Raw genomic sequence first — 26,929 nt, 5'->3', positions numbered from 1 at the left:
TGGAAGGCCAGGATGCTTAGGTCCTTAAAGGAGGCAGCAGGCGCCCGGCCTCCCCGGGCTAGGGACGGGGGAGGGGCGCCTGCCGGCAGGAGGCCCATTAGCTGGCTAAGTGCTCCCAGGGAGGGGGGGGGAGGGAACCGAGCTGCGGCAGGAGGGGGTGAGGCGAAGTGAGGGCAGAGGGGGGGGGGTGGGAGTGGCTTTTCCTGCACTCAGCTCAGTGTGCTGGAGTGTGGTGGGGACAAGGCTCTGCGCCCCCGGCCCTAGCCTGGCCCTCCGGTAGTACCCTCGCCCCCGCCCCTCCGAAACCTAAGCCGGCTGACCCCCTCCCAGTCTTCAGCAACGCCCTCTACACCCAGTCCCTCTGGCTGCACCCTAACAATCACCCTGGCCCCAAGCTCTGTTCTCCAACCCCAGGCAAGCCCGGATGAGCACCCCCAGCAAAGCGCCGGGGTCCCTGTTATGCCCCTGCCCCATCCCCCCCTCGGGCTGCAGTCGCCGCCCCGGCCGCCAGGGGGAGCCGCCGACACGGGGCGGGCGGGCCCGACGCGGGTGGGAGGGGGCGGTGCCGCTGCGGCCCCGCCCCCGCCCCGCCCCGCCCGGGCCCCGCCGATTCTCTGGTCTGTCCCGGACAGACTGGCGGGCGGGCGGGCGCTGACGCCGCGGGGCCGGAGCGGGCCGCGCGGGAGCGCGCGGAGGGAGCAGCGGCGCCGTCGGTCCTCGTCGGGGCTCCGAGGGTGCCCGACTCGTCCCCGGCCGGGCCATGGCGGGCGCCAGGCCCGGCGTCCACGCGCTGCAGCTGGAGCCGCCCACCGTGGTAGAGACCCTGAGGCGCGGGAGTAAGTTCATCAAATGGGACGAGGTAAGCGCGGGGGGCCCACGTTCTACCCAGTTCCTGGGACTCCCTCGTTCAAGCTCAGTCAGACGCCGGGGACCTCCACCCGAGCCTGGCCTGGCCACGGCGCCCCCCCACCCCGAAGCCACTCATGGCTGTGCTCCGGAAACTTGAGTCCCCAGTCGTGCCCGTAATGAAGACTTTGTCCCCCACCCCCAACCCCAGTCCATTCAGCTGTGTAAAATTTGGCTTTCCACTCTTTGGCCCGGAGACTTCGAACCCCAATGAATCCCGTTCCCCCCCCCCCAACACACACACGTCTTTTCACTCGCCCTTTCCACCCCTCCCTGCCTGCCGGTCTAATTCTGGTTCCCCCAACCCTGGCCTGGTCCTCAGACCACTGCCTGGCACTGGATCTGGCTGGAGGACCCTGGCTCCCAATCGGGCTCAGCGCACCCCCATTCTTCCTAGTGCCCTAGCCTGAATATTGTTCTCCATTCATCACTTTTTTCACCCTATTCTTGCTGCACCCCTTTGCCCTGCTTCAGGAGCCCATCCCAGCTCTCTGCTCAGGAGGGAGCGCGAAGTCACCCCCTAGTGGAGTCTTTGCCCCCCAAGTTCCTCCAGCCCTGGGGAACTTTGCTCTCCACTTCTTAGCATCAGGGACTTTGAACCCCAATAAATCCTTGGCCCCCCTTTCTACCTGCCCTGCCGCTGCCCAGATGCCCCGGCCCCCACCTGCGGCTCTCCGACCGGTCCTCCGCCCCACCCCCGTTTTCAGATCGCCCCCTCCTCTGCCCCCTGGGCCCCTCCTTCCCCAGGGCCTCCACCCGGCCTGCCTGAGCCTCCCCGCTGCTTCTTCCCAGTCAGGCCGGAGGCCTGGAAGACTCTGGGTTCCTTTCCGGCTGGGTGGGGCGGGTAGGCGTGGGAGCTGGGGGGAGGGGCTGGGGGCGTGGCCTGAGGTAGCAGGTGTGCCTTAGAGGGGTGCCTGGGAGCTCCAGGGACCAGGGGAGACCCCTCCCCCCCAGTCCTGCGTGCAGGGAAAAGTTTCTCCTTTTCCTTCCAGTGTGATAAACCCAAATAAGGAAGTGGGAACTAGGAGAGGGCCCTGGGGGTGGGGTGGGGGTTGCTGACCGGGACTTAGGGCTGAAGAGCAGGGGGCCTGGGCTGTTTTTGAAGGCCAGACACTGGGGGAGGGGCAGGGGAAGGCCCTGGGGTCAGTACCCACAGAACTCCCCTCTCCTCACACTACTGGGGGACCTGAGCCACAGCGCAGGGTTGGGAATCCCAGGGAGGGACTGAGGATTGGTGTCAGCACAGTGAAGTGGGGAGGCCCAGGCACCCCCAAAGTTCCAAGGCCTCCTGGCCTTTATAAAAAAAGAGATGGGCGGGGCTGGTGCAGGCCCCAGTTCTCCAGAAAAGGAAACTGAGTCTGGAAAATGGAGACTAATCCCAGTCCCCACAGTGGAGTTACAGCTAAGGCCAGGAGCTGGGAGCCTAGTAGGGGTCCTGCTTCCTTCCTTCCTTCCCAGGCCTCTGGACTCTGGAGCCATACTGCCTGTGAGCAAATTCTAGGGCCTCCTCTTGACCTTAAGCAAGCCACACAGCCTCCCTGTGCCTCAGGCTCCTCATCTGTTAAATGGGAAGAACAATAGCATATACTTCATAAGATTGTTAGGAGAACTGAGTGAACTCCTAGAGGGCCACTGGCCCTGATGACCCCCCCCTCTTTGGCTGCTGGTCCTGAGTCACACAGGGGTGGCCCTGGGAGTGTGCCAGCAACCAGATCCTCCTCAGAAAATAGGGCTGGCATACCCTTCCCTGCCCTCCTGCCAGCCGCAGGGCTGTTTGAGGGAGGACAGAATTAACTGTCCAGTCCCAAGGGCAGGGTGAGTCCCCTTCTGGCGGGATTCAGTCTATATTCTGTTAGATGAGGTGAGCCGCAAGACTGAGGCTCCCGTTGGGTGCAGCGCGGGGTGGGGGGGTCGTGGGCTTTGAGGCCAATGTCAGGGCTGACTGGTTGTCATGGGGCCCTGAGGGACACATGAGCTGTAGAAGTCAGACTTCTGAACCCTCTGCTTTCATGCTGTAAATATTCTCAAGGGGGTTTCAGGGTGCTCCGACTCTGGGGAGGCCTCCCCAAGGAGGTGGGTCAGATTTCATGGGTCGAGAAGGAAGGAAAGAAAGGATATCCTAGCAAAGGAACAACAATGCAAAAGCCGGAGGAGGGGAAAGATAGTGGTCCATGTGACTGAGCCTTAGGGTCAGATACAGGTGAAGCCAGGAGGGGCATTGGGTCCCCAAATGTCATGACAGAGACAATTGTGTGAGCTTCATCCTGAGGACCGTAGGGGAACCCCAAAGGACCTGTGGGCTAGATGAGGCTTCATCTTCACTCACCAGCAGGAACACTGGGGTGGATGGCCTGAGGGAGCCCAGGGCCCAAGCCTGGCCCACAGCCCTCATTCACTGACCCCTGCCGTCCCATCCTGTCCCCAGGAGGCCTCCAGTCGGAACCTGGTAACCCTGCGTGTGGACTCCAATGGCTTCTTTCTGTACTGGACCGGACCCAACATGGTGAGGGGGGGCAGTGGTACAGCTTGCTCAGGTCTAGGGCCCCTGGCCCAGACCCTCGAACCCCTCCCACCCGCCCAGGAGGGTGGGGCCCAGCTGCTGGCTGACCTCTCCCACGGCTCCCTGGACAGGAAGTGCTAAGGGCGGGGGCTGAGGCTGGGGCTACAGCAGGGGGTGGCCACTCCCTGGCCTGGGTGGAGATCTTGGGGGCCCTTGGTTCTTGCCCCATAGCCTCTCCGACCTACCCTGGCATCTGGTTTCCGCAGGAGGTGGACACACTGGACATCAGTTCCATCAGGGACACGCGGACGGGGCGTTATGCCCGCCTGCCCAAGGTGAGTGGTAGGGTCCCGAACTAAGAATGGGAGTGAGGCCTTGGGGGATGGGGACACCCCTCTTTACCCTTGGCTTTCAACTCCTCAGGACCCCAAGATCCGGGAGGTGCTGGGCTTTGGGGGCCCTGACGCCCGGCTGGAGGAGAAGTTAATGACGGTGGTGGCTGGGCCAGACCCGGTGAATACGACATACTTGAACTTCATGGCCGTGCAGGATGACACAGCCAAGGTGGGCTGGCGGTGGGAGCCACCGCCTCACTTGCCGAGTCAGCTGTCACTTAGCATCTGTCGCGCACTAGGCTGTTCTCTGCCCCTATTTCTTTTTTTTTTTTTTTTTAATTTTATTTATTTATTTGACAGAGAGAGAACACAGCGAGAGAGGGAACACAAGCAGGGGGAGTGGGAGAGGGAGAAGCAGGCTTCCCGCGGAGCAGGGAGCCCGATGCGGGGCTCGATCCCAGGATGCTGGGATCATGACCTGAGCCGAAGGCAGACGCTCAACGACTGAGCCACCCAGGCGCCCCTCTGCCCCTATTTCTAATCATCCTCTGACAAAGCAGTATTTAAGCACTTACTGTGGATCATACCTGATTCTGAGTGTGGTCTGGGGCTGGGCCAACTCCTCTGTTCCCCGTTCACCCCCTCCCACCCTCACCCCGTCTCCCGACCCCTCAGGTCTGGACCGAGGAGCTGTTCAAGCTGGCCATGAACATCCTGGCTCAGAACGCCTCCCGGAACACCTTCCTGCGAAAAGCGTGAGTCCTGGGCCTACCTGCGGGCTGTCGGGGGCTCGGGTGGCCATGCCCAGCATGTGACCCTTTGGCCTGCCTCCCCAGATACACAAAGCTGAAGCTGCAGGTGAACCAGGATGGACGGATCCCGGTGAAGAAGTGAGTACCCTTTCCCTCAGCACCTTCTCTCCTGCCCCCACCTGGGTGACCTTCGCCCCCATGACTCTGACCCCTCTTACTTGCTCAGTATCCTCAAGATGTTTTCAGCAGATAAAAAGCGAGTAGAGACTGCACTGGAATCCTGTGGCCTCAATTTCAACCGGGTGAGGAGGCAGGGGCAACATAGGGAGGGCATCAAGGTGGGGGCCTGGTCTTTTGGGGCTGACTGCCCCTGGATTCTCACCCCATGCTTCTGCCCTGCCCCCCCAGAGTGAGTCCATCCGGCCCGACGAGTTTTCCTTGGAAATCTTTGAGCGGTTCCTGAATAAGTTGTGTCTGCGGCCAGACATTGACAAGATCCTGCTGGAGATGTGAGCAGGGCTGGGCCCACCTCCTAGCCCCCAGTGCTCTGTGTGTGGCCTCTGCGGGCATTCCCTTCCAGCACAGTGAGGGGAAGCAGAGCTTCTGGGGGCCCCGGGGGGCCGGGGCTGGGGCCGTGCTGTGAACTGCTCTGTGCTGGCCCTTTGCTGGGGTTACTTGTATCAGCCTACGCCGGGCGGGGGACCGGGCGGCTGGATGTGCTGTGGGACTTGCCTGAGCTCACAGAGCGAGTGACCGCTGGAGCTGAGTTTGGGTCCAGGGTCCGGAAGCAGGCCTAGCAGGCCAAACCCTTGGTGGCTTCCAAAGCCCTTGTTAATGCCAACGCCAGCACTTCGTGGTTAGGAAAGGGGATGGGAAAACTGAGGCCCAGAGTGGACAGCCATTTGCCCAAGTCCCAGTCAGCAGGTGCTAGAGCCAGGCACCGACCTCCTGACTCCCGCTCCCAGGGTGAGGGCGTGGAGCAGGGGCTGGTGAGGCTCCAGCCTGACCCAGCTTCCTACCTGGTCTAGAGGCGCCAAGGGCAAGCCATACCTGACGCTGGAGCAGCTCATGGACTTCATCAACCAGAAGCAACGGGACCCGAGGCTCAACGAAGTGCTGTACCCACCCTTGCGCCCCTCCCAGGCCCGGCTGCTCATTGAGAAGTATGAGCCCAACCAGCAGTTCCTGGAGCGAGGTGAGCCAGTGGGGATCCCGTCAGAGTGGGGGCGGGGGTGGCAGCAGGAGGAGCCCCAGCTGAGCTTGCTGACCCCACCCATCCCCCAGACCAGATGTCCATGGAGGGCTTCAGCCGCTACCTGGGAGGTGAGGAGAATGGCATCCTGCCCCTGGAGGCCCTGGATCTGAGCGCAGACATGACCCAGCCGCTGAGCGCCTACTTCATCAACTCCTCACACAACACCTATCTCACAGGTGAGCGAGCCCCCCTTGGGCAGCTGGGGTGGTGGCCTCCGTGCCCTCTGCCCTTTGCCTCTTCCATAGCTTCCCTCCTTTGGGGGTGGCCAGTGCTAGGGATGCAAGCGAGGAACAGGCAGTCTGCCTTGGGGAGGAGCGGTGCTTTTCTGCACGGACGCCTTTCCTGGGTGGTCTGGAAGGAGCACTGAAGACCAGGACCAGGAGACTCCTTGGTGCTCTTCAGCGGGAAGGAGGCTGGAGGCAGGGTGGGTGCTGGGGCAGGTAGAGGTGAGAGGGAGTGAGAAAAGGAGGCAGGGCTAGACCAGGGCGTGGAAGGAATTTGGATTTATCCTAAGTGGGCGGGAAAGGCTTTCTGGAGGCTGTTAATCAGGGGAGGTGATGAGACCTGGTATGTTTTGGGAAGAGTGACAAGCTCTGCAGAGATTGGCTGGGAGGCAGGGAAGGGCCTACCGTCCCCAGGCAGGAGGTGATGGAGGCCGGTGCGGGGCAGCGGCAGGCGGTGGAAGGAGGAGAGGGAAATGAGGGGCCATGGGGACGTTGGGGACAACTCCCCCCTTCAGGCCAGTAGCTGGGGGGGCGGGGGGCAGCAGGTGTTTATCCGCGAGAGGGTGAGTCCTGGAGGAGGAACCAGTCATCAGCCAGCGCCGCTGGATGCTGACTCTGCCCAGCTTGGACGCGTGCCAAGGGCTGGGTGGCAGGCCCGGGGCCCGGCCTTGGGGGATTGCAGGAGAGATGGTGCTGGTTCCACAGTGAATTAAGGAGTGATCAAGGGCTGGCCAGACAGCGTGCCAGGGCCGGGCTGGGCCGCCACGGGGGCCTCTGCGTCTCCAGCGTGGCTGGTTTCAGCACAGGCCTGGGGAGGAGGGCGAGGAGCCAGGCTGGCCGGGCGGCTGTGGTGATGTCTGAGGTCTGAGGGTCACTGTACCCAGCGGGGCAGCTGGCCGGGACCTCGTCGGTGGAGATGTACCGGCAGGCGCTGCTGTGGGGCTGCCGCTGCGTGGAGCTGGACGTGTGGAAAGGGCGGCCGCCTGAGGAGGAGCCCTTCATCACCCACGGCTTCACCATGACCACGGAGGTGCCGCTGCGGGATGTGCTCGAGGCCATCGCTGAGACCGCCTTCAAGACCTCGCCCTACCCCGTCATCCTCTCCTTCGAGAACCACGTGGACTCGTGAGTGGGCTCCTGACCTGGGGGACCCCACCCCAACCCCCACCCCATCGGCCCAGAGGTAGCCATCCCACCATGGCACTGTCTGACTGTTCCTGTGACCTCTGACCCTGAGGGCCTTTGATCTACCCTGGGGACATCAGCCTTACCGACCCCCCTCTCTGACCTTTGACCTTGGCCCCACAGGGCAAAGCAGCAGGCCAAGATGGCCGAGTACTGCCGTTCCATCTTTGGGGACGCGCTGCTCATCGACCCGCTGGACAAGTACCCGGTAGGAGGGCTTGGAGCTGTGGCAGGGTGGGGTGGGGGGGGTGAGGGCACCCCGGCAGGCCCTGACCTGTCTGTGCCCACCAGCTGGCCGCAGGCGTCCCCCTGCCCAGCCCCCAGGACCTGATGGGCCGCATCCTGGTGAAGAACAAGAAGCGACACCGGCCCAGCACCGCTGTCCCCAACAGCTCTGTGCGCAAGCGGCCGCTGGAGCAGAGCAACTCGGCCCTGAGCGAGGGCTCTGCCGCCACTGAGCCCTCCTCACCTCAGCTCGGTACGGCCCTGGCCCAGCCTTCGACCCTGATCCCGACTCTGAGCTCTCACGTCACTGAGCCGCACCACCCTGGCGACCCTCCTTCTGCTCCCAACCTGCCCTCCCTCCTCACCAAGCCTCTCAGCTGAGGAGGGGACCTCTGACCCCCGACCTCAGACACTGACCTCACTAAACTACACCCCGACTGGATTGGGTTCCATCCAATTCCTGATCCCCCAACCTCAGCTTCCCACCTCACGACCAGATTATGACTGAATTCTGACCTCTGGCCTCCGTGAACTACATCCTTATGCTTTGGCTGTGACCCTCAGACCTCTGACCCTTGTCCTGTGACCCCCTCTGAGCCTCTCTACCCAACTGGTTATAATTTTAGCTAACCCTCGATCTCTCACCTTATTGAAGTCCCCTGTATATCTGACCCCTGACCGCTCACCCCGCTAAGCCTCCTCATTGGGTGTGGCTCTGATTGACCCCTGACTTGCAACCCCTCTGTGTCATCCTTTACCCCCACTGCCAAGGCAGTTGGACCCCAGATCCTGGCTTCTCACCCTTCTGAGCCACTCTGCCTGCCTCTTTGATGGATATAACTCTGGACCTTGACCTTTGACCCATGACCCCTGTGCACTACTACTGGGTTTAATACCATCCAACTCGTGACCTCTGCTCTCTCCCCGAGCCACCCTGCCCTGAGATGACCCCTCGACGTCCCCACTGAGTCACCTCCACAACCCCTCGTGGCTCCCGAGTGTCTGTGTTTGTCCTGACCCCCTGTGGCCCCATCATCTGCAGGGTCCCCCAGCTCTGACAGCTGCCCAGGCCTGAGCAATGGGGAAGAGGTGGGTCTGGAGAAGCCCAACCTGGAGCCTCGGAAGTCTCTGGGCGAGGACGGGCTACAGCGGGGCCCTGATGCTCTTGGATCTGCTGACCGTGAGGATGAGGAGGAAGATGAGGAAGAGGAAGAACAGACAGATCCTAAAAAGCCGACCACGGATGAGGTCAGCCCTGTAGGCAGGAAGAGGGAGAGGGAGCATGGCTTAATTACCCAGGCGTTTGCTGAGCACCTACTGTGTGCTGGGTCTGGCCATGATCAGATGCTAGCCCTGTTCTCCTGGACACTCCACAGAGGGTGTATGTATGGAGGGGGGAGAGGGGGTCTGAGGTAAACAGGCATGGAAGCAAGTGAGATTATGCTCGTGACTGGGCTGGGGAGGGGCAAGTTAGGGTGTAGAATGGGGGGGAAGTAGGGGAGACGGGGCAGGGAGGTTCGGCAATTGGACCTGAGCCAGAGGGACACCATATGCAAAGACCCTGTGGCAGGACTGGAGAGTACAGGAAGGGGCAGTGTAAGACAAGGGAGTGTTGAGTTCTGAGGAGTGGAGGTGACGGAAAAGGTGGATCCATGAGGTCAGGTTTGGGAGGGGCCTGGAGTGAGGAAGGGTGTGGGCAGGGGTGGCCAAGTTCAGCATTGCGGGTGTTGAGGTCAGGGCTCTTGGTGGGCCACCGAGAGGAGATAGCAGCATGGTGGTTAGAAATAATGGTTCATCTGCATGGGAATCATTGAGTCCCTGGGGTTGGGTGAGGAGTTCCAGCTTCCAAGGATCAGGGAGGCAGGAGGCAAAGGAGGAAGGTAGGGTCCAGGGCAAGGCCCCAGAGGGGATGGGGCCAGGACTGACAGGCCGGAGGGGCTGGGGCCCTTGCTGAGAGCCACTGGGCAGTGTGATTGCAGAGGCGGGCAGAGGGTCAGCCCCCCGTTGCTGACAGGGGGCAGGTGAGGGAACTTCCAGCTGATGGCTGGGGGGCATGGCACTGCTGACCCTTCGTCCGGGGGCCACAGGGCACTGCCAGCAGTGAGGTCAATGCCACCGAGGAAATGTCAACACTCGTCAACTACATCGAGCCCGTCAAGTTCAAGTCATTTGAGGCCGCTCGAAGTGAGTGGGGTAGGAGACGGTGGGAACAGGAGCCAGCGCAGCCCTTCCAGGCCTGACCCCCTCCCACTCCTCCCCCCCGCCCCCCAGAAAGGAACAAATGCTTCGAGATGTCATCCTTCGTGGAAACCAAGGCCATGGAGCAACTGACCAAGAGCCCCATGGAGTTTGTGGAGTATCCTTCCACACTGCCAGGGCTGGCCGACCAGGATGGGGCTGCCCAGAGGCTGGCCCAGATGTTCTGACCCCACTTCCACCACCCGCACAGGGTCCTGACCCTCGAGCACCCTGGTCTGGGCTTGGGGCTAGCCTCGGAAACTGCTCAGGGGCGGGGCCGAGAGGCAGGGGGCTAGAGGGGCAGCTCGAGCAAAGGCCGGGAAGTGGGTTCACGGGAGCGGAGCATGGGCCTGGCGAGCCGGCCAGGAGGCGGGCGCTGGTACGCGGCGTGGCCCCTGACCGCCAACCTCAGATACAACAAACAGCAGCTCAGCCGCATCTACCCCAAGGGCACCCGCGTGGACTCGTCCAACTACATGCCCCAGCTCTTCTGGAACGTCGGCTGCCAGCTTGTTGCGCTCAACTTCCAGACCCTGGGTGAGCACTAGCCTGCCTCGACTCCCTGGCCTCCAACCTCACTGACTGCTGCTCGGTGACCCTGCCCGTGTTGTCTGAAGGGACCTCTGACTCTCTAATCCCAGAGTAGCCCGTTCCACCGTCAGGCACCTCAAGTGTTGACGTGTTCCTCCTGGCAGCCTCTGACATGGGATGGGGTGGGGGCGGGGGGACGCTGACCCTCTAGACCAGCTCTCGGGACAAGAGCAGCTGAGGTGGAACCGGGACAGGAAAACCAAGGCCTCGGCAAACCCCACCTCCTGACCTTGGCTGACCCCAGACTTTCCCCCTGTCTGATCTTTCCTGAGTCTGGACCCCTGATCCCATTTGATCTGACCCTAATGCCCCCTGATCCTCCCTCTACACTGAACTGTGCTTCCTGCCTCCTCACCCTATTGGCCTTGCTGGCCCTCGGCCTCCCCCTGTCACCCCCAGATGTGGCGATGCAGCTCAACGCAGGCGTGTTCGAGTACAACGGGCGCAGTGGCTACCTGCTCAAGCCCGAGTTCATGCGGCGGCCAGACAAGTCCTTCGATCCCTTCACCGAGGTCATCGTGGATGGCATCGTGGCCAATGCCTTGCGGGTCAAGGTGGAGCCAGGGAGCAGCGACGGCTCTGGCGGGGTGTCCTGGGGGTGGGACTCTGGGCAGTTGCCTCACTGTCCTGCCTTCTCCCCCCCGCCCAGGTGATCTCGGGGCAGTTCCTTTCCGACAGGAAGGTGGGCATCTACGTGGAGGTGGACATGTTCGGCCTCCCCGTGGACACGCGGCGCAAGTACCGCACTCGGACCTCTCAAGGGAACTCCTTCAATCCCGTGTGGGACGAGGAGCCCTTTGACTTCCCCAAGGTGAGCCTGGCGCCCGTGCCTGCCCTGCCAGCCTCTCTTGGCAGGGGGAGCAGCAAGCAGGCACGCGGGTAGTGCTCGGGTCGGAAGGCAGGGTGCCGAGGGACCTCGAGCCTGGGCCTGTCACCTCCAGGCCCCATGTAGGCCCTGCGTGTGCCAGGGTCGGGCTCGGGCTCCTTGCCCTCTGGAGGCTTCGAGAAGAGGACAGCAAGGTGAGACAGCAGGAGGGCCCGCAGCCCCCTGTGAGGAGTGGGTGTAGCCCGCCCCATCGCCCAGGCAGGAAGGACCGGTCTGCGCTCACAGGCGCAAGCTCACACCGGCTTGTCCTGGCCTCCCGAATGGACTGGACCTCTGTGCCCCAGACCCAGGGCTCCCAGTCCAGTTCCTAAGCTGGCGAGGCCTGAACCTGTCCCGTCAAGAGTGGTGCCTGGAGGGGTCTGCCCGTTCTCCTCACGGCCGGCTGAGCAGCAGTGCTGACGGACGGGCGGTCATTGGCTCAGCTGGTCGGAGGGTCCGCTCGGAGCGCCGGCCTCAGTGGCAGCCGTCCGTCGTGGCTCAGCGGACACGGCGGCCACGGGGTGGCCACGGGGCGGCCGCGAGGCTCAGCGCCGGTCTGGGCCCTCAGGTGGTGCTGCCCACACTAGCTTCGCTGCGCGTCGCGGCCTTCGAGGAGGGCGGCAAGTTCGTGGGGCATCGGATTCTGCCCGTCTCGGCTGTCCGCTCAGGTGAGGCCGTCTGGGCTCTGGGAAGCGCAGGGGCAGTGGGGGGGTGGGCGGGGGCTGGTGGGGCCCAGCCGCTTTGCCGCCCCATCCTCGCAGGGTACCACTACATCTGTCTGCGGAACGAGGCCAACCAGCCGCTTTGCCTGCCAGCCCTGCTCATCTACACCGAGGCCTCCGACTACATTCCTGACGACCACCAGGGTGAGCTGGCGGGGGGGGGCAGGGGGACGCAGGCCAGGCGGGGTAGGGGGCGGGGGCGCCAACCGGGACGGCCATTGTGGGGGGTGAACAGACCTGAGGGTGGGTTCTGTGGTCCTGCCACGGAACCAGAACGGCGGGGATGGTGTGGCCTTGGGGCTTGTGTCTCTGAAACCCTTGCCCTCCGCCCCCACCCAGACTACGCTGAGGCCCTGATCAACCCCATCAAGCACGTTAGCCTGATGGACCAGAGGGCCAAGCAGTTGGCCGCCCTCATTGGGGAGAGCGAGGTGAGCCAGGGCAGGTCAGGGGAGCAGGCTCAGGCTGACCTGGACCCTGGGGGCTGCTGGGATCCTGCCTGGGCGATGGGTGGGGGTGGGGGTGGTGCGGTGAGGGCTGATCTCCGGGCCAGGTCCTGTAAAGCACCCTGCAGCCTTCTCCACTCTCCTCCCCCTGCACTGCCCCATCCCAGTCCCAGCTGGGGCTCTGGCCCCTCTCCCCATGAGTTGGGCTGTTCACTGCCTTACTGCAGATGCCAACCTGATGCATTTACCCACACCCTCTGCTGGGAGGGCTGGTTCCCCTTTCTGGCTTCTCTCATCCAGACCACATAATAAAGCCAAGTGAGTGCCGCGCGCCAGATCTCTGCCTGGCCGGGTGGGAGCTCTTTTCACCTACTCGACTCATATAATCCCCCCCGCACCACCTGAATTTGGTCCTGCCACCCCAGTGTAGACACGGGAACGCTGAGGCTCTCCAGCTGGGCCCCCAACCCTCAGCTCTGCTCCGACACCGGCATGATGTGGGGCTTCTGGTCTCTCTGACTCAGTGGGCTCAGCAGCCCAGGGTTACTGTCCACACGTTAAGGATGTGGGACCTACCCCTTTTGCCTGTGAGAGGCTTTCAGGACAGACCTGGGCTGGCATTCCTCCCATGGCAGCAGGGTCAAAGTTGAAGTGCAGGGTTTGGCTGCTTCCCTGAAGCAGTTGGAAGCCACAGAAGCTTTTAAAACCCGGGGTCCTGGGAGCCAGGAGCCGGGCAGTGGCTTCTGTGGGGAGGGGTCGGGAGCAGAGCCTTGCCCGCACGTCCAGACTCAGTCCCATGGGGCCTGTGGCAGGCGGAGAGAGAGGCTGCTTGGAGCTGTTAGCAGGAGAGGCTAGTGCCCACTCTGCGGTCACTTCCTTCGTTGATTTAATCAGGAGCCAAGCAACGAGGAAGATGAGCAGCTGTGGACAAGGGTGGAGGGGGGGACTTGGAGAGGGGAGGAAATTTGGGGTGGGGCCAAGGCTTTCCTGAACAATCTGGAAGTTTCCCGAGCACACGCAATGGGGCCTGGCATCTGAGAGACACGATCTCATGTTACCTTTCCACACCCCGCGTGGAAAAGGGGTTTTGAAATTTGAGATCTCTTATTTCTCTCGTAGTTGTTCCAACAGCCCCATATGATAGACGAGGAGCCCAGGCCAGACGGGCTGAGGGGAAGCCGACCGGGGGCACTGGGGAGCCCTGGGAGGTTAGAACAGCATTTCTGGAAAGAGCCTTCTGCTCTCTCCCCGTCAGGCTCAGGCTGGCCCAGAGACCTGCCAGGAGACTCAGCCTCAGCAGCTTGGGTCCCAGCTGACCCCAAATCCCACACCCAGCCCGCTGGACACCTCCCCACGCCGGCCCCCAGGCCCTGCCACGTCCCCTTCCAGCTCTTCCCTCAGCAGCCCAGGTAAGGGGCGGCCAGGGTGGGTTGGAGGATGGGGGGCGGGTTGGGGGATGGGGGGGTGTGGGGGTAGCTCCGCTGTGCTTCCCCCACCCCTCACAGCCCTGCCTCCTCTCTGCAGGGCAGCGGGACGACCTCATCGCCAGTCTCCTCTCAGGTGCAAGGCGGGGCTGTCCCGGAGGGGATTGGGGTGCTCCTGCGGGCCGGCCTGCGCCCGCCCGCACCCAACCCACCTTTGCTCTGTTGCTCAGAGGTGGCCCCGGTCCCGCTGGACGAGCTCCGAGGCCACAAGGCGCTGGTGAAGCTCCGGAGCCGGCAGGAGCGAGAGCTGCGGGAGCTGCACAAGAAGCACCAGCGGAAGGCCGTGGCCCTCACGCGCCGGCTGCTCGACGGCCTGGCCCAGGCCCGGGCGGAGAGCAAATGCCACCAGCGGCCGGGCGTCCTGTGAGTGTCCCACCTGCCCGCACGCCTGTGGGCGGCGTGTCCTGGGATGACTACGAGGGTGTGTGCGCCTGTGGGGGTTTTCACTGAGGGCCGGGGATGGGGTGGGCACGGCGGGATGGCCAGGGGCTGCCCCTTGACCCCCGGGGAGTCAAGGTTTGGTGTAAGGAAGATCGAGGAACCTTCCACATGGGCCCCATCCTCTGCCAGGGAGCCGCGCCTCGGCTGAAGTCCCCCACGAGCAGCCTGTATTCCCAGAGACTGTTGCCCCTACAGGCTCCCAGAGGTCGTTCCCCCGGAGCTAATGGGCCTGGTTGTTGGCATCACAGACCCTGCCCCCACCCCCCCCGCCGCCCCCGGGCTGGTTTCTGCCATTGCCTATTGGGATCTGCCCTGTCCGCCACTGCCCTCCCAGCCCAAGTCCAGGTGACAACCTGAGGATCACCCAGAGGGATTCTTCCTACAGAGGCGGGGAGAACGAGAAGGAGGAGGAGGAAGAGGTGAAGCGGTATCAAGAATTCCAGAAGAGACAGGTGCAGAGTCTGCTGGAGCTGAGGGAGGCCCAGGCGGATACAGAGGCTGAGCGGAGGCTGGAGCACCTGAGACAGGTGAGGTGGGCGTGTGGCAGCAAGGGACAGCCTGCCTCCCGGACAGAGCTGGCATCAGCCTGGGTCACCTGTTGGCCACCTGTGTCCGCAGGCTCAGCAGCGGCTTAGGGAGATTGTCCTGGATGCTCACACAACTCAGTTCAAGAGGCTGAAGGAGATGAACGAGAGGTGAAGGCAGAAGATCTTGTGGGGGGTGGGGCAGGGGACTCCCTGGTGCTCGGAGGAGAGGAGAGCCCCCGGACCTGCCTTTGACCCTTTCTCCGCCCCCACTTGGCTCTTCCAGGGAGAAAAAGGAACTGCAGAAGATTCTGGACAGGAAGCGCCACAACAGTATCTCAGAGGCCAAGACAAGGGAGAAACATAAGAAGGAGGCGTAAGGGCCCTGGGGCCGGGAGCCGCTGGAGGGCTGGCAGCTGCTGGGGGCAGGGGGCCGCTGGGGGCCGGGCAGGCAGGGCCGGGGGCCAGGCACCGAGCCCCCTCTCCCTCTCTCCCTGCAGGGAACTGACAGAGATTAACCGCCGGCACATCACCGAGTCGGTCAACTCCATCCGTCGGGTGAGTGAGGCCAGGTGCCACCCTGGTCCCAGCCCACCCCCCCTCTCCCTTCAGTCATGAGGACCTTGTCTCCTCAGTGCCTGGCCTGCCTGGGAGTGGCTATGTTGCCCTAGAGGGACTTCCAGAGCCTCTTGCTCTGGGCCCTCTCTGGCCCTGATGTATCCAGAGCTAACCGTCTACAACAGCGTCCCATGGCTTTGGAGTCTCTGGGTCCGGAACCTTTGCCATGAGGGTCACCTCAGAGCCCTGCTCCCCCCACCCCCCAGTCCTGGGAGCCTGCCCCTGCCTGACCTCTGTGCTCAGCCAGAGCCCGAGGGCCCTCCCCGCCCCTCCCTCAGAGACCCTCGGCCGAGCCCAGCCCTCACCCCCGCCCCCCTGCAGCTGGAGGAGGCCCAGAAGCAGCGGCAAGAGCGCCTCGCAGCTGGGCAGCAGCAGGCCCTACAGCAGCTGGTAGAAGAGGAGCCCAAGGTGAGGCCTGGGGGGAGGCGGGCAGCGGGCGGGCAGAGCGCCGGGTGGCCGGGCCTCGCCTGTCATTCCCTCCTCCTCCCTCAGCTGCTGGCCCAGCTGGCCCGGGAGTGTCAGGAGCAGCGGGCGAGGCTGCCCCAGGAGATCCGCCGGAGCCTGCTGGGCGAGACGCCGGAGGCGCTGGGGGACGGGCATCTGGTGGCCTGTGCCAGCAACGGGCACGCACCTGGGAGCGGTGGGCACCTGTCTGGCGCTGACTCGGAGAGCCAAGAGGAGAACACCAAGCTCTGAACTGGCTGAGCAAGAGGTGGCCACCGCAAGGGTGCTGGGAGGGCAGGAAGCTAAGACACTAATGCTTTTTTTTTTTTTTTTTTAACTTTTTATCTTTAGAAATTTTATTTTTTTAAAACTGGGGCAAGCACCCCACACTAACTCCCTTCTTTCACCCTCCTGGGGCCCCATTCGTCCCCAGCCCCTCCTTCCTGCCTTCAGTCCTAAGGAAGGTGCTGGGTCACTGTGGGCCGCAAGGGTTTCGCCCTCCCATGATACCCGCGCCCCAGAGTGGGAGCTGTCTCCCTCACTTCCCCGGGGAACACTGGCAGAGACTTTGAGCTCTGGGAAGTAGGGGGTCACATGCTTTCTCTATTCTTTGGGAATTTTTTTTTACATGAATAAAAGTGGATTTCAGGGACCCTGTGTGCAGTGTGGTTTGGGGTGGGGGGCAGTTCTGGAGAGGACCCTGGGCCCTGGGCCTGGCTCCGCCGCTCTCCTGGGGCTTTGGTTTCCTCATCTATAAAGTGGGCTGGTGGGCGTTGTGGGGTTGAGGTCAGGCCCCCAGCGGAGGGCTGCTGGGTTTCAACCTTGAGACCTCCTTGCCTGGGTCCTTGCAGATCTTCACAATGACCTGACATCCAGTGGCCTCCCCCAGGCTTTCCCGCCTTTATGCCCTCTGTCCCCGACCCATCACTTCTGCCCCCCGCCAACTCCCATTTCTTTTCTCCCTCGTGGGCTCTTCTTGTCCTCCCTTCACAGAGGCTCAGGCCTCTGCGTCAGGAAGCCTTCCCTGCCCCCCCTTCCTGTCGCCTGATAATGACCCAAGCGCCCAGCATCTTCCGCCGAGGCTGCTCTGGGCCCCTCGCAGGCAGTTGACTCTAATCGGGGATGGACCTGGTCCGCTCAGAACCTGTCCACCATCAGGGGCCCCGGGCTCTCAGTGATACAAATGGGGGGGCTGGTTATGACCCCTGGGAGAAGGGAAGCTGACGGTCACAGATGCTCACAGGGACCAGGAGACCCAGCATCCCCCTCATCCCTGTGAGGGAGACGTTATGCCTGTTTTACAGATGAGGAAAGTGAGGCCCAGAGCAGAAGTCACATGTGCCAGGCCACAGCTAAGTCAAGATGTCCTGACCCGGAGGCAGGGCGGGCCTGGACCCTCTATGACAGACTGTCTTCCGCCTCGGGACAGCGACAGCGTGGAGTGGCAGAGACCCCGCAGCGAGGGTGCGGCTAGGTTCTGCCACAGGGTCAGGCTGGCACTTCTTCAAGGCCTCTCCCAGCTTCCTGGCGCTTCCCGGGCTGACTGCCTCCCTCCTCCAGAGGAAGGCAGCCTCTTATCGGGGCTTATCTCCTTGCCAATTGAGTGTTTTCGTTCTTTGTTTTTGCTGCAGCCTCAGGCAAACAGATAGGGTGGGGAGGCGATAGAGCAAGGGCTTCCAGAGCGGGTGCTTCCCAGGGCTGGGGGCCTCTCCCCTTTGCCCGGCTCCCTCAGGGTTAATACCATTTGTCCAAACCCTCTCTGCGTCTGTGGTCAGGCCTGGTCCTGTCCCCTAGAGTAGGCCTGGCCTACTGTATTCCGTGGCCAGGCACCTCAGCCACCAAGGCCTATCTTCCTGATTTGGCTTGTCTCTACCTACAGAAACACTCCATGTCAGTCCCTGGGTCCTCAAAGGCCCGGCTAAAGTCCAAACACCCCGGTATGACATTCCAGCCCCCTCAGAATCCTGGCCTCTGCTGCCCCCCCTCCGCCCATCCTTCCATGGGTCCACTCTTTTCTCTACAGGGAATGACCACTCCCTCCTCCATCTCTCTTCAAGGCCCAGCGCTAACTCACCTCCTCCCTGAAGCCCTCCCGGACTTCCCCTTGCCGGAGGGAGCCGCCCTCACCCCGGTTCTGAGTCCCTGTTATAGCACTTAGCTGGCGGTAACTCCACTCTAAGAGGCTGGTTCTCCCCCGGCCGCCAGGAAGCTTCTGATGGCAGAGCTGTGGCGTAATTCATCTCTGTATACCCGGTACCAAGCGCTGGCTGGTCTATAGGGGGCGCCAATAAATCTTTCTGGAATTGAGCTCCGAGCTCTGCTCCCAGGTCCTGGTGAAGAGTCTCAGTTCCCTAGTGACTAGTCCAGTCACAGCCCTGGGCCCAGCCTTCCGTCGCCCCCTCCCCTGCTCCGCGCGTCCTGCCAGTTCCCTGGACAGAGCTGGCTCCAGGCCGGCCACACAGTAGCTATTTGAAAGGACTGACCCAAATAGGAACAAATGACCCTCCCTGGGGAACGGCGGCACGGTTTGCAGAGTGCGGAATTCCGGCGGCCGGCCGGCCTGCAGTTCCCAATTAGCATATTAGAGATAAGGACCCGGAGGTGCCCGAGGCCCGGCTGCGCTCCGCTTTCCGGAGGCCAAGCAGCCCTGGCTCTGGTCGCCGCCTGGACCCCTTCCTGGTCCCGCTTCCAGGTTAAGTCACTCAGAAAGAGCCGTGTAAAGCGAGGGCATCTTTTGAAACTGTCAGTGCTAGCTAGCGCTTCCCCAGCCTGCGAAGCCCCAAGCGACGGAGCGAGGAGACTCGGAGGCACAAACGCGGGCTTTATTAGCACATTTCGTTGCGAGCGATGGCCCGCAGCGATACCGCGGAGGAAAGGGCTCTGGTGAAGTTAGGGCTTTTCCGGCTTGCAACTTGGTGCAGACGCTAGGCGTAGCCCAGCGCCGGGGGCGGGGTCACGGGGCCACTTCCGGCGGCTAAGGGCGGCTAAACTTCAAAACTTCCGACGGGGCCAAACCCCTCCGTACTCCTCGTACACACCGGAAGGGAATTCGCCCTTTGGGTCAGATCGCCTCCTTCGAAAAGGAAAGAACTGATCCTCTTTCTTGCATAAAGCCTGCGGAAAAGACTTCCGCCCACACCCAAGATGGCCGCCGGCGGCGCCGGGAAGGGGGGAGAGTTTCGGGCTGTGGGACTGGTCATTGGGAGGGGGCGGAGCCTCCTCGCCCCAAGTTCCAATCCCACCAGGACTGGATGACGCGCGTCCAGCTGGGGCTTTGTCGCATCTGCGTCGCTGTGCCCGCGCTCTTCGGGCGAGGAAGTCCCTTCAGGGTGGGAGGAGGAAAGGGTTAAATGAGTTAGCTTGTCCTGGCAGCCCGAGTCGGAGCCCTCCACCTCCGGAATCCCACCGCTAAGTGAGATGCCGGCGGACCTAAACACCATAGCTCCCCGGCATGCCCTGTACCGAGGGGAGGAAGGTGGAAGGATCGCTTGGGCCCTTAGGAATGGGACTGGTTATAACGATCCCAGACGTACCGTGCCAGGGACGCGGGGAGAGAACGCCTAAGACCCTGTCAGCCCCAGAGACCGAGACCTAGCCGCGAAGCCGGGACGGCAATTCAAGACCTAAGTAATCCTGAAGTTGAGGCCAAAGAACCCGGATATCGGAAAGGGGCCGACCGGGAGCACAAATACCAGCATGCCTCGCGCCCCGAGGATTTGGGGAACTCAGGCGCTTTAGCCTTCTGACGCACGGTCTGGACTACAGATACCGGCAGGCCCTGGGACGCAGGAAGGGTCAGGCCAGAGGGAGAGGAGGGGGTCCCGGAACTACAGATCCCGACACGCTTTGGGACCGGCGCTCACCTTGAAGGAGCCCTGGAACTCGTCGCTCATCCTCCGGAGCTCGCGGCCATAGCGCAGTGCAGCACAGAGGTTGGGGGGCGCTGAGCTCGAGCGCCCCCGGAAAGGGCTGAGCTCTTCCTCCTCCACCCCTTCATCCTCCTCGGTCCCCGCGGGGTACGAGCTGTGGCGACTCCGGGTCTCCACAGCCTCAGCGCCTGCACAGGGGACGGGGGCGACATGAGTCTCCACTCCTCTGCGCCCCCAGCCTTGCCAAAGCCCTCGGCACCAGCTCCTCGCCCGCTGATGTCTGTGTGCACAGTACCTCGGAAGCCCAGTTCAGTTCCTTCATATGTAAAGCGAGGGAAGCTCCTGGGGCTTTTGTGAAGATTCGAATTAACTTCTCATTAATCCCACAAATCTTAATTGAGCCCCAATAATGGGCCAGGCCCTTAATGTGCTGAATGACCTCTGCCTCTGTGCCTGCCATAGAACAAGGACGTAAGTAGTATAGTTATCAGCGCAAGACCATGGGGCCTCAGGGCACTCCTTGGAGGAAATCAATCACCTGGATGAGGTTTCCTGCCCTAGGCAGGGCTGAACTCCAGCTTTGCTAGTGATCTGCTGGCGCCCATTTGTTTCACTGTTGTGGCCTAGGGAGACCTTGGGCCCCTGGAGAGCAAGGACCTGTCAGCAGCATGTCTGGACCTCCCAAAGCACTTGCTTTGGAGAGAGTCGGGAGGGTCTGTTGACTTTTGAAGGTAATGATTATGGAGCGCTATGTGCCAGCCCTGGGAATTCCCTCATTATGCTCCTAATCTCCTAAGAAGTGAGTCATAACACTGCCTCCATTTTACAGACAAGAAGACAGAGGCTTAGAGGGCGGAGACTTGTCGATGGTCACACAGTATGAAGCTCTCAGGTTGGAAGTCTCTTGAGGTTTCTTGGACTCCAGAGTCCAGTGATCAACCACTGAGCTACAACTCTTCCCTTATCAGACCACCCTTCAACTCTGAGCCAGTGTGCTCACCTCTGTGTGGGGACAGATCTATCCCCTACTACCAGTGGCCGTGGAAAGGTCACATAAAACAGTGTGAAAGTGCTCTGAAAGCTGAAAGTAAACGACAAGTTGTCATTCACGGTCACCTCTTCTGTGTTCTGAGTCTGTCTGACCTGTGTACCTTGTGCCATCCCTCCACTCCTGCCAACCCCACCCCCAAAATCTAGACCAACAAAGACCTAGAACCAGTCCCAGGAGAAAAACCCAGAGCTACCTAGTAGCGTGAAAGCCAGTATGAAAACAAGAGCAGGGGAAGGTGCTCAGGGGCCCTGACAAGGCCCATCTGTCAGGGAAGGCATTTTGGAGGAAGTAAGATTTAGGCTCTGAAGCCAGGGGATAACAGTGTCTCATCCTCTCCCAAAGGATCTTACGCAAAGCCCTGCGGATCACTTTCGGGGGCTGCAGGGCCTCCAAGGGGCCCAGCTCCAGAGATGTGGCTAAGAAAGCTCAGGAGGGAAGAGGGTGCTGGATCCAGAAAGGCTTAGGCTAAGATGGGTGGTCAGAGCTCCTGGTTGTTCTGAGCTTCACCAAAGTCCAGGCCTGAGGCTAAGCAGGAACACCATCAAGCCTCTGAGGAGTGAGGTGGAAGTGGGAACAGGCAGCTAAATCAGAAATAAGTATGGAAAAGACAGGAATAGAAAGACCCTTGATAAGGACAGGCCCACATACAGAGCACTTTCCAGTCTGTGGAGCGTGGGGGGTGTGGGCAGAGGCAGGAGCCACACCTCAACCAGATTCCTGCATTGTGATCTTGGGCCCTTTTTTTTTTTTTAAGATTCTATTTATTTATTAGAGAGAGAAAGAGTGCATGCTCCTGGACAGAGGGGTGGGGCAGAGGGAGAGGGAGAAGCTGACTCCCCGCTGAGTACGGAGCCCAAGGAGATGCAGGGCTCAATCCCAGAATCCTGGGATCACAACCTGAGCCAAAGGCAGATGCCCAACCAACTGAGCCATCCAGATGCCCCACCTTGGACCCTTTTCTAACTTGTTGGGGCCTCAGTATCTTCCTCTATGAAATGGGGGCAGGGGTACCTAGGTGGCTTGGTTGTTTGGGTGTCTGCCTTCAGCTCGGGTCATGATCCCAGGGTCCTGGGATCTCAGGTCATGATCCCGGGGTCTTGGGATCGAGCCCCTCGTTGGGCTCCCTGCTTTAAGGGGAGCTTGCTTCTCCCTCTCCCCCCGCTCATGCTCTCTCTCAAATAAATAAAATCTTTTTTTTTTTTTAAAGATTTTATTTATTTATTTGAGAGAGAGAGAATGAGAGACAGAGAGCATGAGAGGGAGGAGGGTCAGAGGGAGAAGCAGACTCCCTGCAGAGCAGGGAGCCCGATGCGGGACTCGATCCTGGGACTCCAGGATCATGACCTGAGCCGAAGGCTGTGGCTTAACCAACTGAGCCACCCAGGCGCCCCTCAAATAAATAAAATCTTAAAAAATAAAAAATAAAAGAAATGGGGGCAGTCCCCATCTCCCAGGACCACCCCGACAACAGATGAGACAAGGAAAGCACCAGATTCTGCCCCCTTTACATCCTGAAGCCTCCCAGCTTCCCAGTGAGGTGGCCGGTAAGTTCCCCCTATATTACAGATGAAGAAGTGGAGGCACCTAGAGGTTAGGAACTTGCCAGAGGTCCTGCAGTGGGCACACCCTCCTGGCCACTTAAGGGCTCAAGGAACATCAGCTATTCTCCGTTACTAGTTTTTTTTGTTTTTAAAGATTTTATTTATTTATTTGACAGAGAGAGACATAGCGAGAGCAGGAACACAAGCCGGGGGAGTGGGAGAGGGAGAAGCAGGCTTCCTGCAGAGCAGGGAGCCCGATGTGGGACTCGATCCCAGGACCTTGGGACCATGACCTGAGCCGAAGGCAGACGCTTAACGACTGAGCCACCCAGGCGACCCCGTTACTAGCTTTTAAGAATGCACACAACCACCACACCTGACAGACGCTAGTCCCAAGAGTTGGAAAGTGAGTGACTTGCTCACGCTGCCCCCTCGCCCAAAAATCAGAACAAGCAGAAGAGCACTTGCCATGTCAGGTTGGAAGCGCTTCACCTGAATTGATTCATTAGGTCCCCACCGCACCCTATGAGGAAGGTTCCTCACTGTCCCTATTTTACAGAGGAGAAAAAACTAAGGCACAGAGAGGGTAAGTCACTTCCCCAATGTCACACAGCTAGTAGGTGGTGGAGCTGGGATCCAAACCCAACCAGTCTGACTCCAGGGCCTGTGTGCTTAATGCTCGTGCTCCAGGTTCCCAACATCAGCCCACGGGCCACCTTGGGGGTGCCGCTTGGGGAAGGCACCTCTGGGCCTTCTGTGAGTGCCAGCCCTACCAGGAGCCTATCCTCAGGGGCAGGCTATTTTCACCAAAGCCATGGATTTAGCGATGCCAAGCCAGCCACCATCAGAATGACGAGCATTTGCATAAACTGAGCTTTTTAAAAGTGTCCTTCTCTTTACTGGGAAAAAACCTGAGGAATTTTCTGTGAACTCCCTGGGGTAGTGGACATGCTCACTCTGAACGCTCCCATCCTCAAATCAGCTCTCGCCCCTACGCGTCCCTGGGCAGGGCAGGGGTGGCCTCTCCCAACTCTGGGGAAGTTAATGGGAGGGAGAGGGCGTGGCTCCTGCCTGGGTGTGAGCCTGGGTGTGTGCTCAGGCTTGCCCACTCCCACCATCCCCTCAGCCCCCTGGGGCTGGGGGTGGGGGGGGAGCGGGAGGGGCCTCTGGCTGGAGGTGCCCCAAGGCCCAGCAAAGCTTTAAGTTCTTTACCGTGGGGCTTCTGGGTAAGCGGTAGGGCCAGACACATCCAAGTTCATGCTTCTGAGAGCATCCTTACACACTTAAAACGGTGGTAATCCAGGCACCTTGAGTCAGTGAAGCTTTGCCATCAGGAAGCACTGGGTTTGAATCCTGATCTCCTGCATGCAGGTGCTCACATACTGCTTGCCCCCCCCAATGTGGTACCCCAAACTGAGCAGGCACGTGAGGCCCATCAGCTTCCAGTACCTGCAGGAAGCCCAGACTCCCTGTCTACCCTAAAGCCATTTGGGGTACAGAAATCCCTTACTGGCCTGCAAAGAACATATCCCATCTTGCTGCTAAATCAGAAAACTCTAAAGCAGAGGCCAGCAAATGTTTTCGGTAAAGGGCCAGAGAGTAAATGTTTGGGCACTGCAGGCCACGCAGTCTGTTACAACTACTCAGTTTTGTGGTCACTGCTTGAAAGAACCCATAAACAATATATAATTGTGTTGCTGTATTCCACTAAAATTTTAAAAATGTCAAAACTATTCTTAGCTCATGGGCTGACAAAAAAAATAGGGATTTAGTGGTTTGCCAACCCCTGCTTTAAACCCAACTGTGTCTGTCCTCTGCCTAAAACCTTCAATGGCTCCCCATTGCCAAGGAGGTAAAGTCCAAACTCCTTAGCGTGGCTTTCAAGGCCTTTACATTCTGGTTCTAACTTATACTTTACTTGTCCATTTTCAGGAGGGCATGGGGGTTATTCATGTCTACCTCCACCGAATGAACAGCAGTGTTCAGCTCTGCTCAGAGCCTGGGCCAACTCACAGTAACAATAACAGCAACAACTGCAGTAAGAGTAAGAACAGCAGGGGCGCCTGGGTGGCTCAGTCGTTAAGCGTCTGCCTTCGGCTCAGGTCATGATCCCAGGGTGCTGGGATCGAGCCCCGCATCGGGCTCCCTGCTCAGCAGGAAGCCTGCTTCTCCCTCTCCCACTCCCCCTGCTTGTGTTCCCTCTCTCTCTGTCTCTGTCAAATAAATAAATAAAATCTTAAAAAAAAAAAAAAAGAGTAAGAACAGCAAACGTTCCTCTGGGCCAGGCACTGTTTCTAAGCACTTTTCCTATATTAACTGATCAGATCCTCCCTACAAGAAGGGAGGACGAGTTCTATTCTCATTTCACAGATAAGAAAACTGAGGCCGACAGAGTTAACTAGTCTGCTCAAGTTCAACCTGCTAATAGAGGGTGGAGCTGCGTTTGAACCCTGTGGTCTGGCCCACTGGGTGGTCCCCCTTCCCTCTCCACCATCCACACACACTCCCACAGCTCACCGCGCACCTACCTGTCCCGGGCACTGGGCTATGCGCTGGGGCCGTCACAGCACAAAAGGTGGCCCAGTCTCTGCCCTGGGGACACAGACAGTCCAGTCCCACAGGGCCCAGGGGGCAGGGACTATGAAGAGTGACGGGACTCTGCCCACCTGGAGGGGGCAGGGCTCTGTGGCTCTGGTAGGCCATCAGCACTTGCCGATCTTTTATGGGAAAATCACTTGCTTTTTAGGTATTGAAAAGGTATTGAAAGTCAAGGGGCACCTGGGTGGCTCAGTCGGTTAAGCGTCTGCCTTCGGCTCAGGTCATGATCCCGGGGTCCTGGGATCCAGCCCCGTGTTGGGCTCTCTGCTCAGCGGGGAGTCTGCTTCTCCCTCTCCCTCTGCCTGCCACTCTCTCTCTCTCCGTCAAATAAATAAATAAAATCTTAAAAAAAAAAAAAAAAGAAAGAAAGAAAAGAAAACTGGGGCGCCTGGGTGGCTCAGTCGGTTGGGCGTCTGCCTTCGGCTCAGGTCATGATGCTGGAGTCCTGGGATCAAGTCCCGCATCGGGCTCCCTGCTCAGCGGGAAGCCTGCTTCTCCCTCCCCCGCTCCTCCTGCTTGTGTTCCCTCTCTTGCTCTCTCTGTCAAATAAATAAATAAAATCTTTAAAAAAAAGAAAACTAAGTCAAGGGGGGATGGAGGGATGGGGTCACTGGGTGATGGGCATTAAGGAGGGCACGTGATGGAATGAGCACTGGGTGTTACATGCAACTGATGAATCACTGACCTCCACCTCTGAAACTACTAATACACTATATGTTAATTAATTAAATTTAAATTAAAAAAAAAACTAAGTCAAAGTTTAAGAACTCCTGTCAGTCCTTACATGTGATGGCTATTTTCACCCCTGCGGCCCTCCTCCTGGAAGGGTCTGGAGCTGGGGAAGGCGCCCCCGCCCCCAGGCCGCACACCCCTCCAGCCCCATCTTTATTCATTCCCAGGACCCAGGTTGCCCTTCCACTTTCCAGCCTCCCCTTCCCTGCCCTTCCTTCTCCAGCCCTGTCTGGCTCTCAGTCCTGGTCAGAACCTTCAGTAACTCTGTCCCAAGCCTTGCAGCTCCTACCTGGCGGGCTCCCTCCCTTGGAAGCCCACTCGAGTGACGCCAGAACTCCCAGAGCAAGCTTACCCGCCACACCAACCATTCCCTCCCCTCGCAGGTACCCTCAAGCACCCCTCCCCAGCTGGGCTGAGACAGGCACAGCTCTGGTTAAACTCCAACTCTCCCCGGGCCCCCAGCAGCCAGTGTGGCTGGAAAAAAGCACAGCCATGCCGCCTCCATTTCAGCTCATGGCCATGGGCGCCTGGGTGGCTCAGCTGGTTAAGCATCTGCCTTCGGCTCTGGTCATGATCCCAGGGTCCTGGGATCGAGCCCCGCATCGGGCTCCCTGCTGAGCAGGGAGTCTGCTTCTCCCTCTGCCTCTGCCCTTTCCACCCACTCATGCTCTCTCTCTCTCTCTCGCTCACTCTCAAATAAATAAATAAAATCTTTAGAAAAAAAATAGTTTATAAATTTGTGGCCATAAAACCCAGTGGCACCCTTGACATTGCCCAGCCCAACTTGCATGCTCTATGCTTGAGGATGGACGGCCACTTCAAACCTAATCCTCTCTCCTCAACCTTTTCTTGGAGAAACTGGCAACACCCACAAGAGAAACTTGTACTACTTCCCATGAAGTATCTACCCACGACCACGCACCCATGTCCACTGCCCCGCCTTTAGCTGAGCCAGGCCTCCCCAGGCGCCAGACCCCTCTCTCCTACTCAAGGACATCTCTCTAGCTAGCCTCCCTTCTATCCTGCCTCATCTGGCAGTTTCCTGGCTCCTGGATTACTCCCATCAGGCTATTTTCTTTCCCTTTAAAAAAAAACAAAACCAAAAACAACCCTTCCTTGATCCTCCTTGGGCCTTCTCTGCTCCCCTTCCTGGAGCACAACTGCCAAGAGTGGGCTCTCCTTTCTATCTCCACCTCTCTTCCCGTTATCCGTCCCCACAGAACTGAGCTCAGCTCCCCCGGCCCACCTCCTCACCAAAACTGCAAGGGCCCCCTGTTGGCAATTCCAGCGCTCCACTCCCAGCCCTCCTCTAGCCAGAAGCATCCCCTTGCTGCGTGGGCCCTGCCTGCTCCCGGTTTCCCTCCCATACTGCTGCTAATTCCT

The 26,929-nt window shown here is 60.2% G+C and overlaps 3 protein-coding genes and 1 long non-coding RNA gene across 12 annotated transcripts in view; 2 read left to right on the top strand and 2 right to left on the bottom strand.

Moving 5' to 3' along the window:
* The first annotated feature begins 624 nt into the window (after positions 1-624).
* PLCB3 (phospholipase C beta 3) lies at positions 625-16,407 on the top strand. 2 transcript variants are annotated; one of them, XM_081797875.1, is made up of 31 exons: positions 625-859; positions 3,332-3,409; positions 3,673-3,741; positions 3,830-3,970; positions 4,417-4,496; positions 4,578-4,631; positions 4,720-4,795; positions 4,902-5,002; positions 5,522-5,688; positions 5,778-5,924; positions 6,857-7,097; positions 7,281-7,365; positions 7,449-7,635; positions 8,425-8,630; positions 9,470-9,566; positions 9,654-9,738; positions 10,033-10,157; positions 10,611-10,765; positions 10,861-11,022; positions 11,645-11,744; positions 11,838-11,942; positions 12,138-12,229; positions 13,500-13,653; positions 13,769-13,804; positions 13,899-14,091; positions 14,555-14,696; positions 14,788-14,864; positions 14,980-15,069; positions 15,194-15,251; positions 15,633-15,719; positions 15,804-16,407. In XM_081797875.1, exons 1-31 carry the CDS (start codon positions 761-763, stop codon positions 16,005-16,007), a joined length of 3,693 nt encoding a protein of 1,230 aa, XP_081654001.1. In that variant the 5' UTR covers positions 625-760; the 3' UTR covers positions 16,008-16,407. The 2 variants fall into 2 exon arrangements, with proteins under 2 accessions (XP_081654001.1, XP_081654002.1); XM_081797876.1 differs by having other exon boundaries at positions 15,592-15,719; positions 15,804-15,941.
* Positions 16,408-18,116: 1,709 nt separating this feature from the next.
* RASGRP2 (RAS guanyl releasing protein 2) overlaps positions 18,117-26,929 on the bottom strand; it is a 361,639-nt gene continuing 352,826 nt past the window's right edge. For all 7 annotated transcript variants that reach the window (XM_081797881.1, XM_081797885.1, XM_081797886.1 and 4 more), the window contains one exon: positions 18,117-18,129. The gene's annotated coding sequence lies outside the window, so the exon portion shown is untranslated. The remainder of the gene's footprint in view (positions 18,130-26,929) is intronic.
* Positions 18,557-26,929, bottom strand: part of BAD (BCL2 associated agonist of cell death) — a 79,812-nt gene continuing 71,439 nt past the window's right edge. For both annotated transcript variants that reach the window (XM_081797906.1, XM_081797905.1), the window contains exons 3-4: positions 19,619-19,812; positions 18,557-19,077 (exon numbers count right to left, since the gene is read on the bottom strand). In XM_081797906.1, coding sequence (XP_081654032.1) covers positions 18,952-19,077; positions 19,619-19,812 — 320 coding nt within the window. In that variant the 3' untranslated portion in view covers positions 18,557-18,951. The remainder of the gene's footprint in view (positions 19,078-19,618; positions 19,813-26,929) is intronic.
* Positions 19,811-20,733, top strand: LOC145716106 (uncharacterized). The gene is made up of 2 exons (XR_014138504.1): positions 19,811-20,355; positions 20,454-20,733. It is a non-coding gene; the product is annotated as an uncharacterized LOC145716106 (long non-coding RNA).

The sequence above is a fragment of the Leptonychotes weddellii genome, chromosome 11, assembly GCF_054177405.1.
Source record: "Leptonychotes weddellii isolate Sample4059 chromosome 11, ASM5417740v2, whole genome shotgun sequence".
Lineage (NCBI taxonomy): Eukaryota > Metazoa > Chordata > Mammalia > Carnivora > Phocidae > Leptonychotes > Leptonychotes weddellii.
This window is presented reverse-complemented; position numbering and strand designations above follow the sequence as displayed.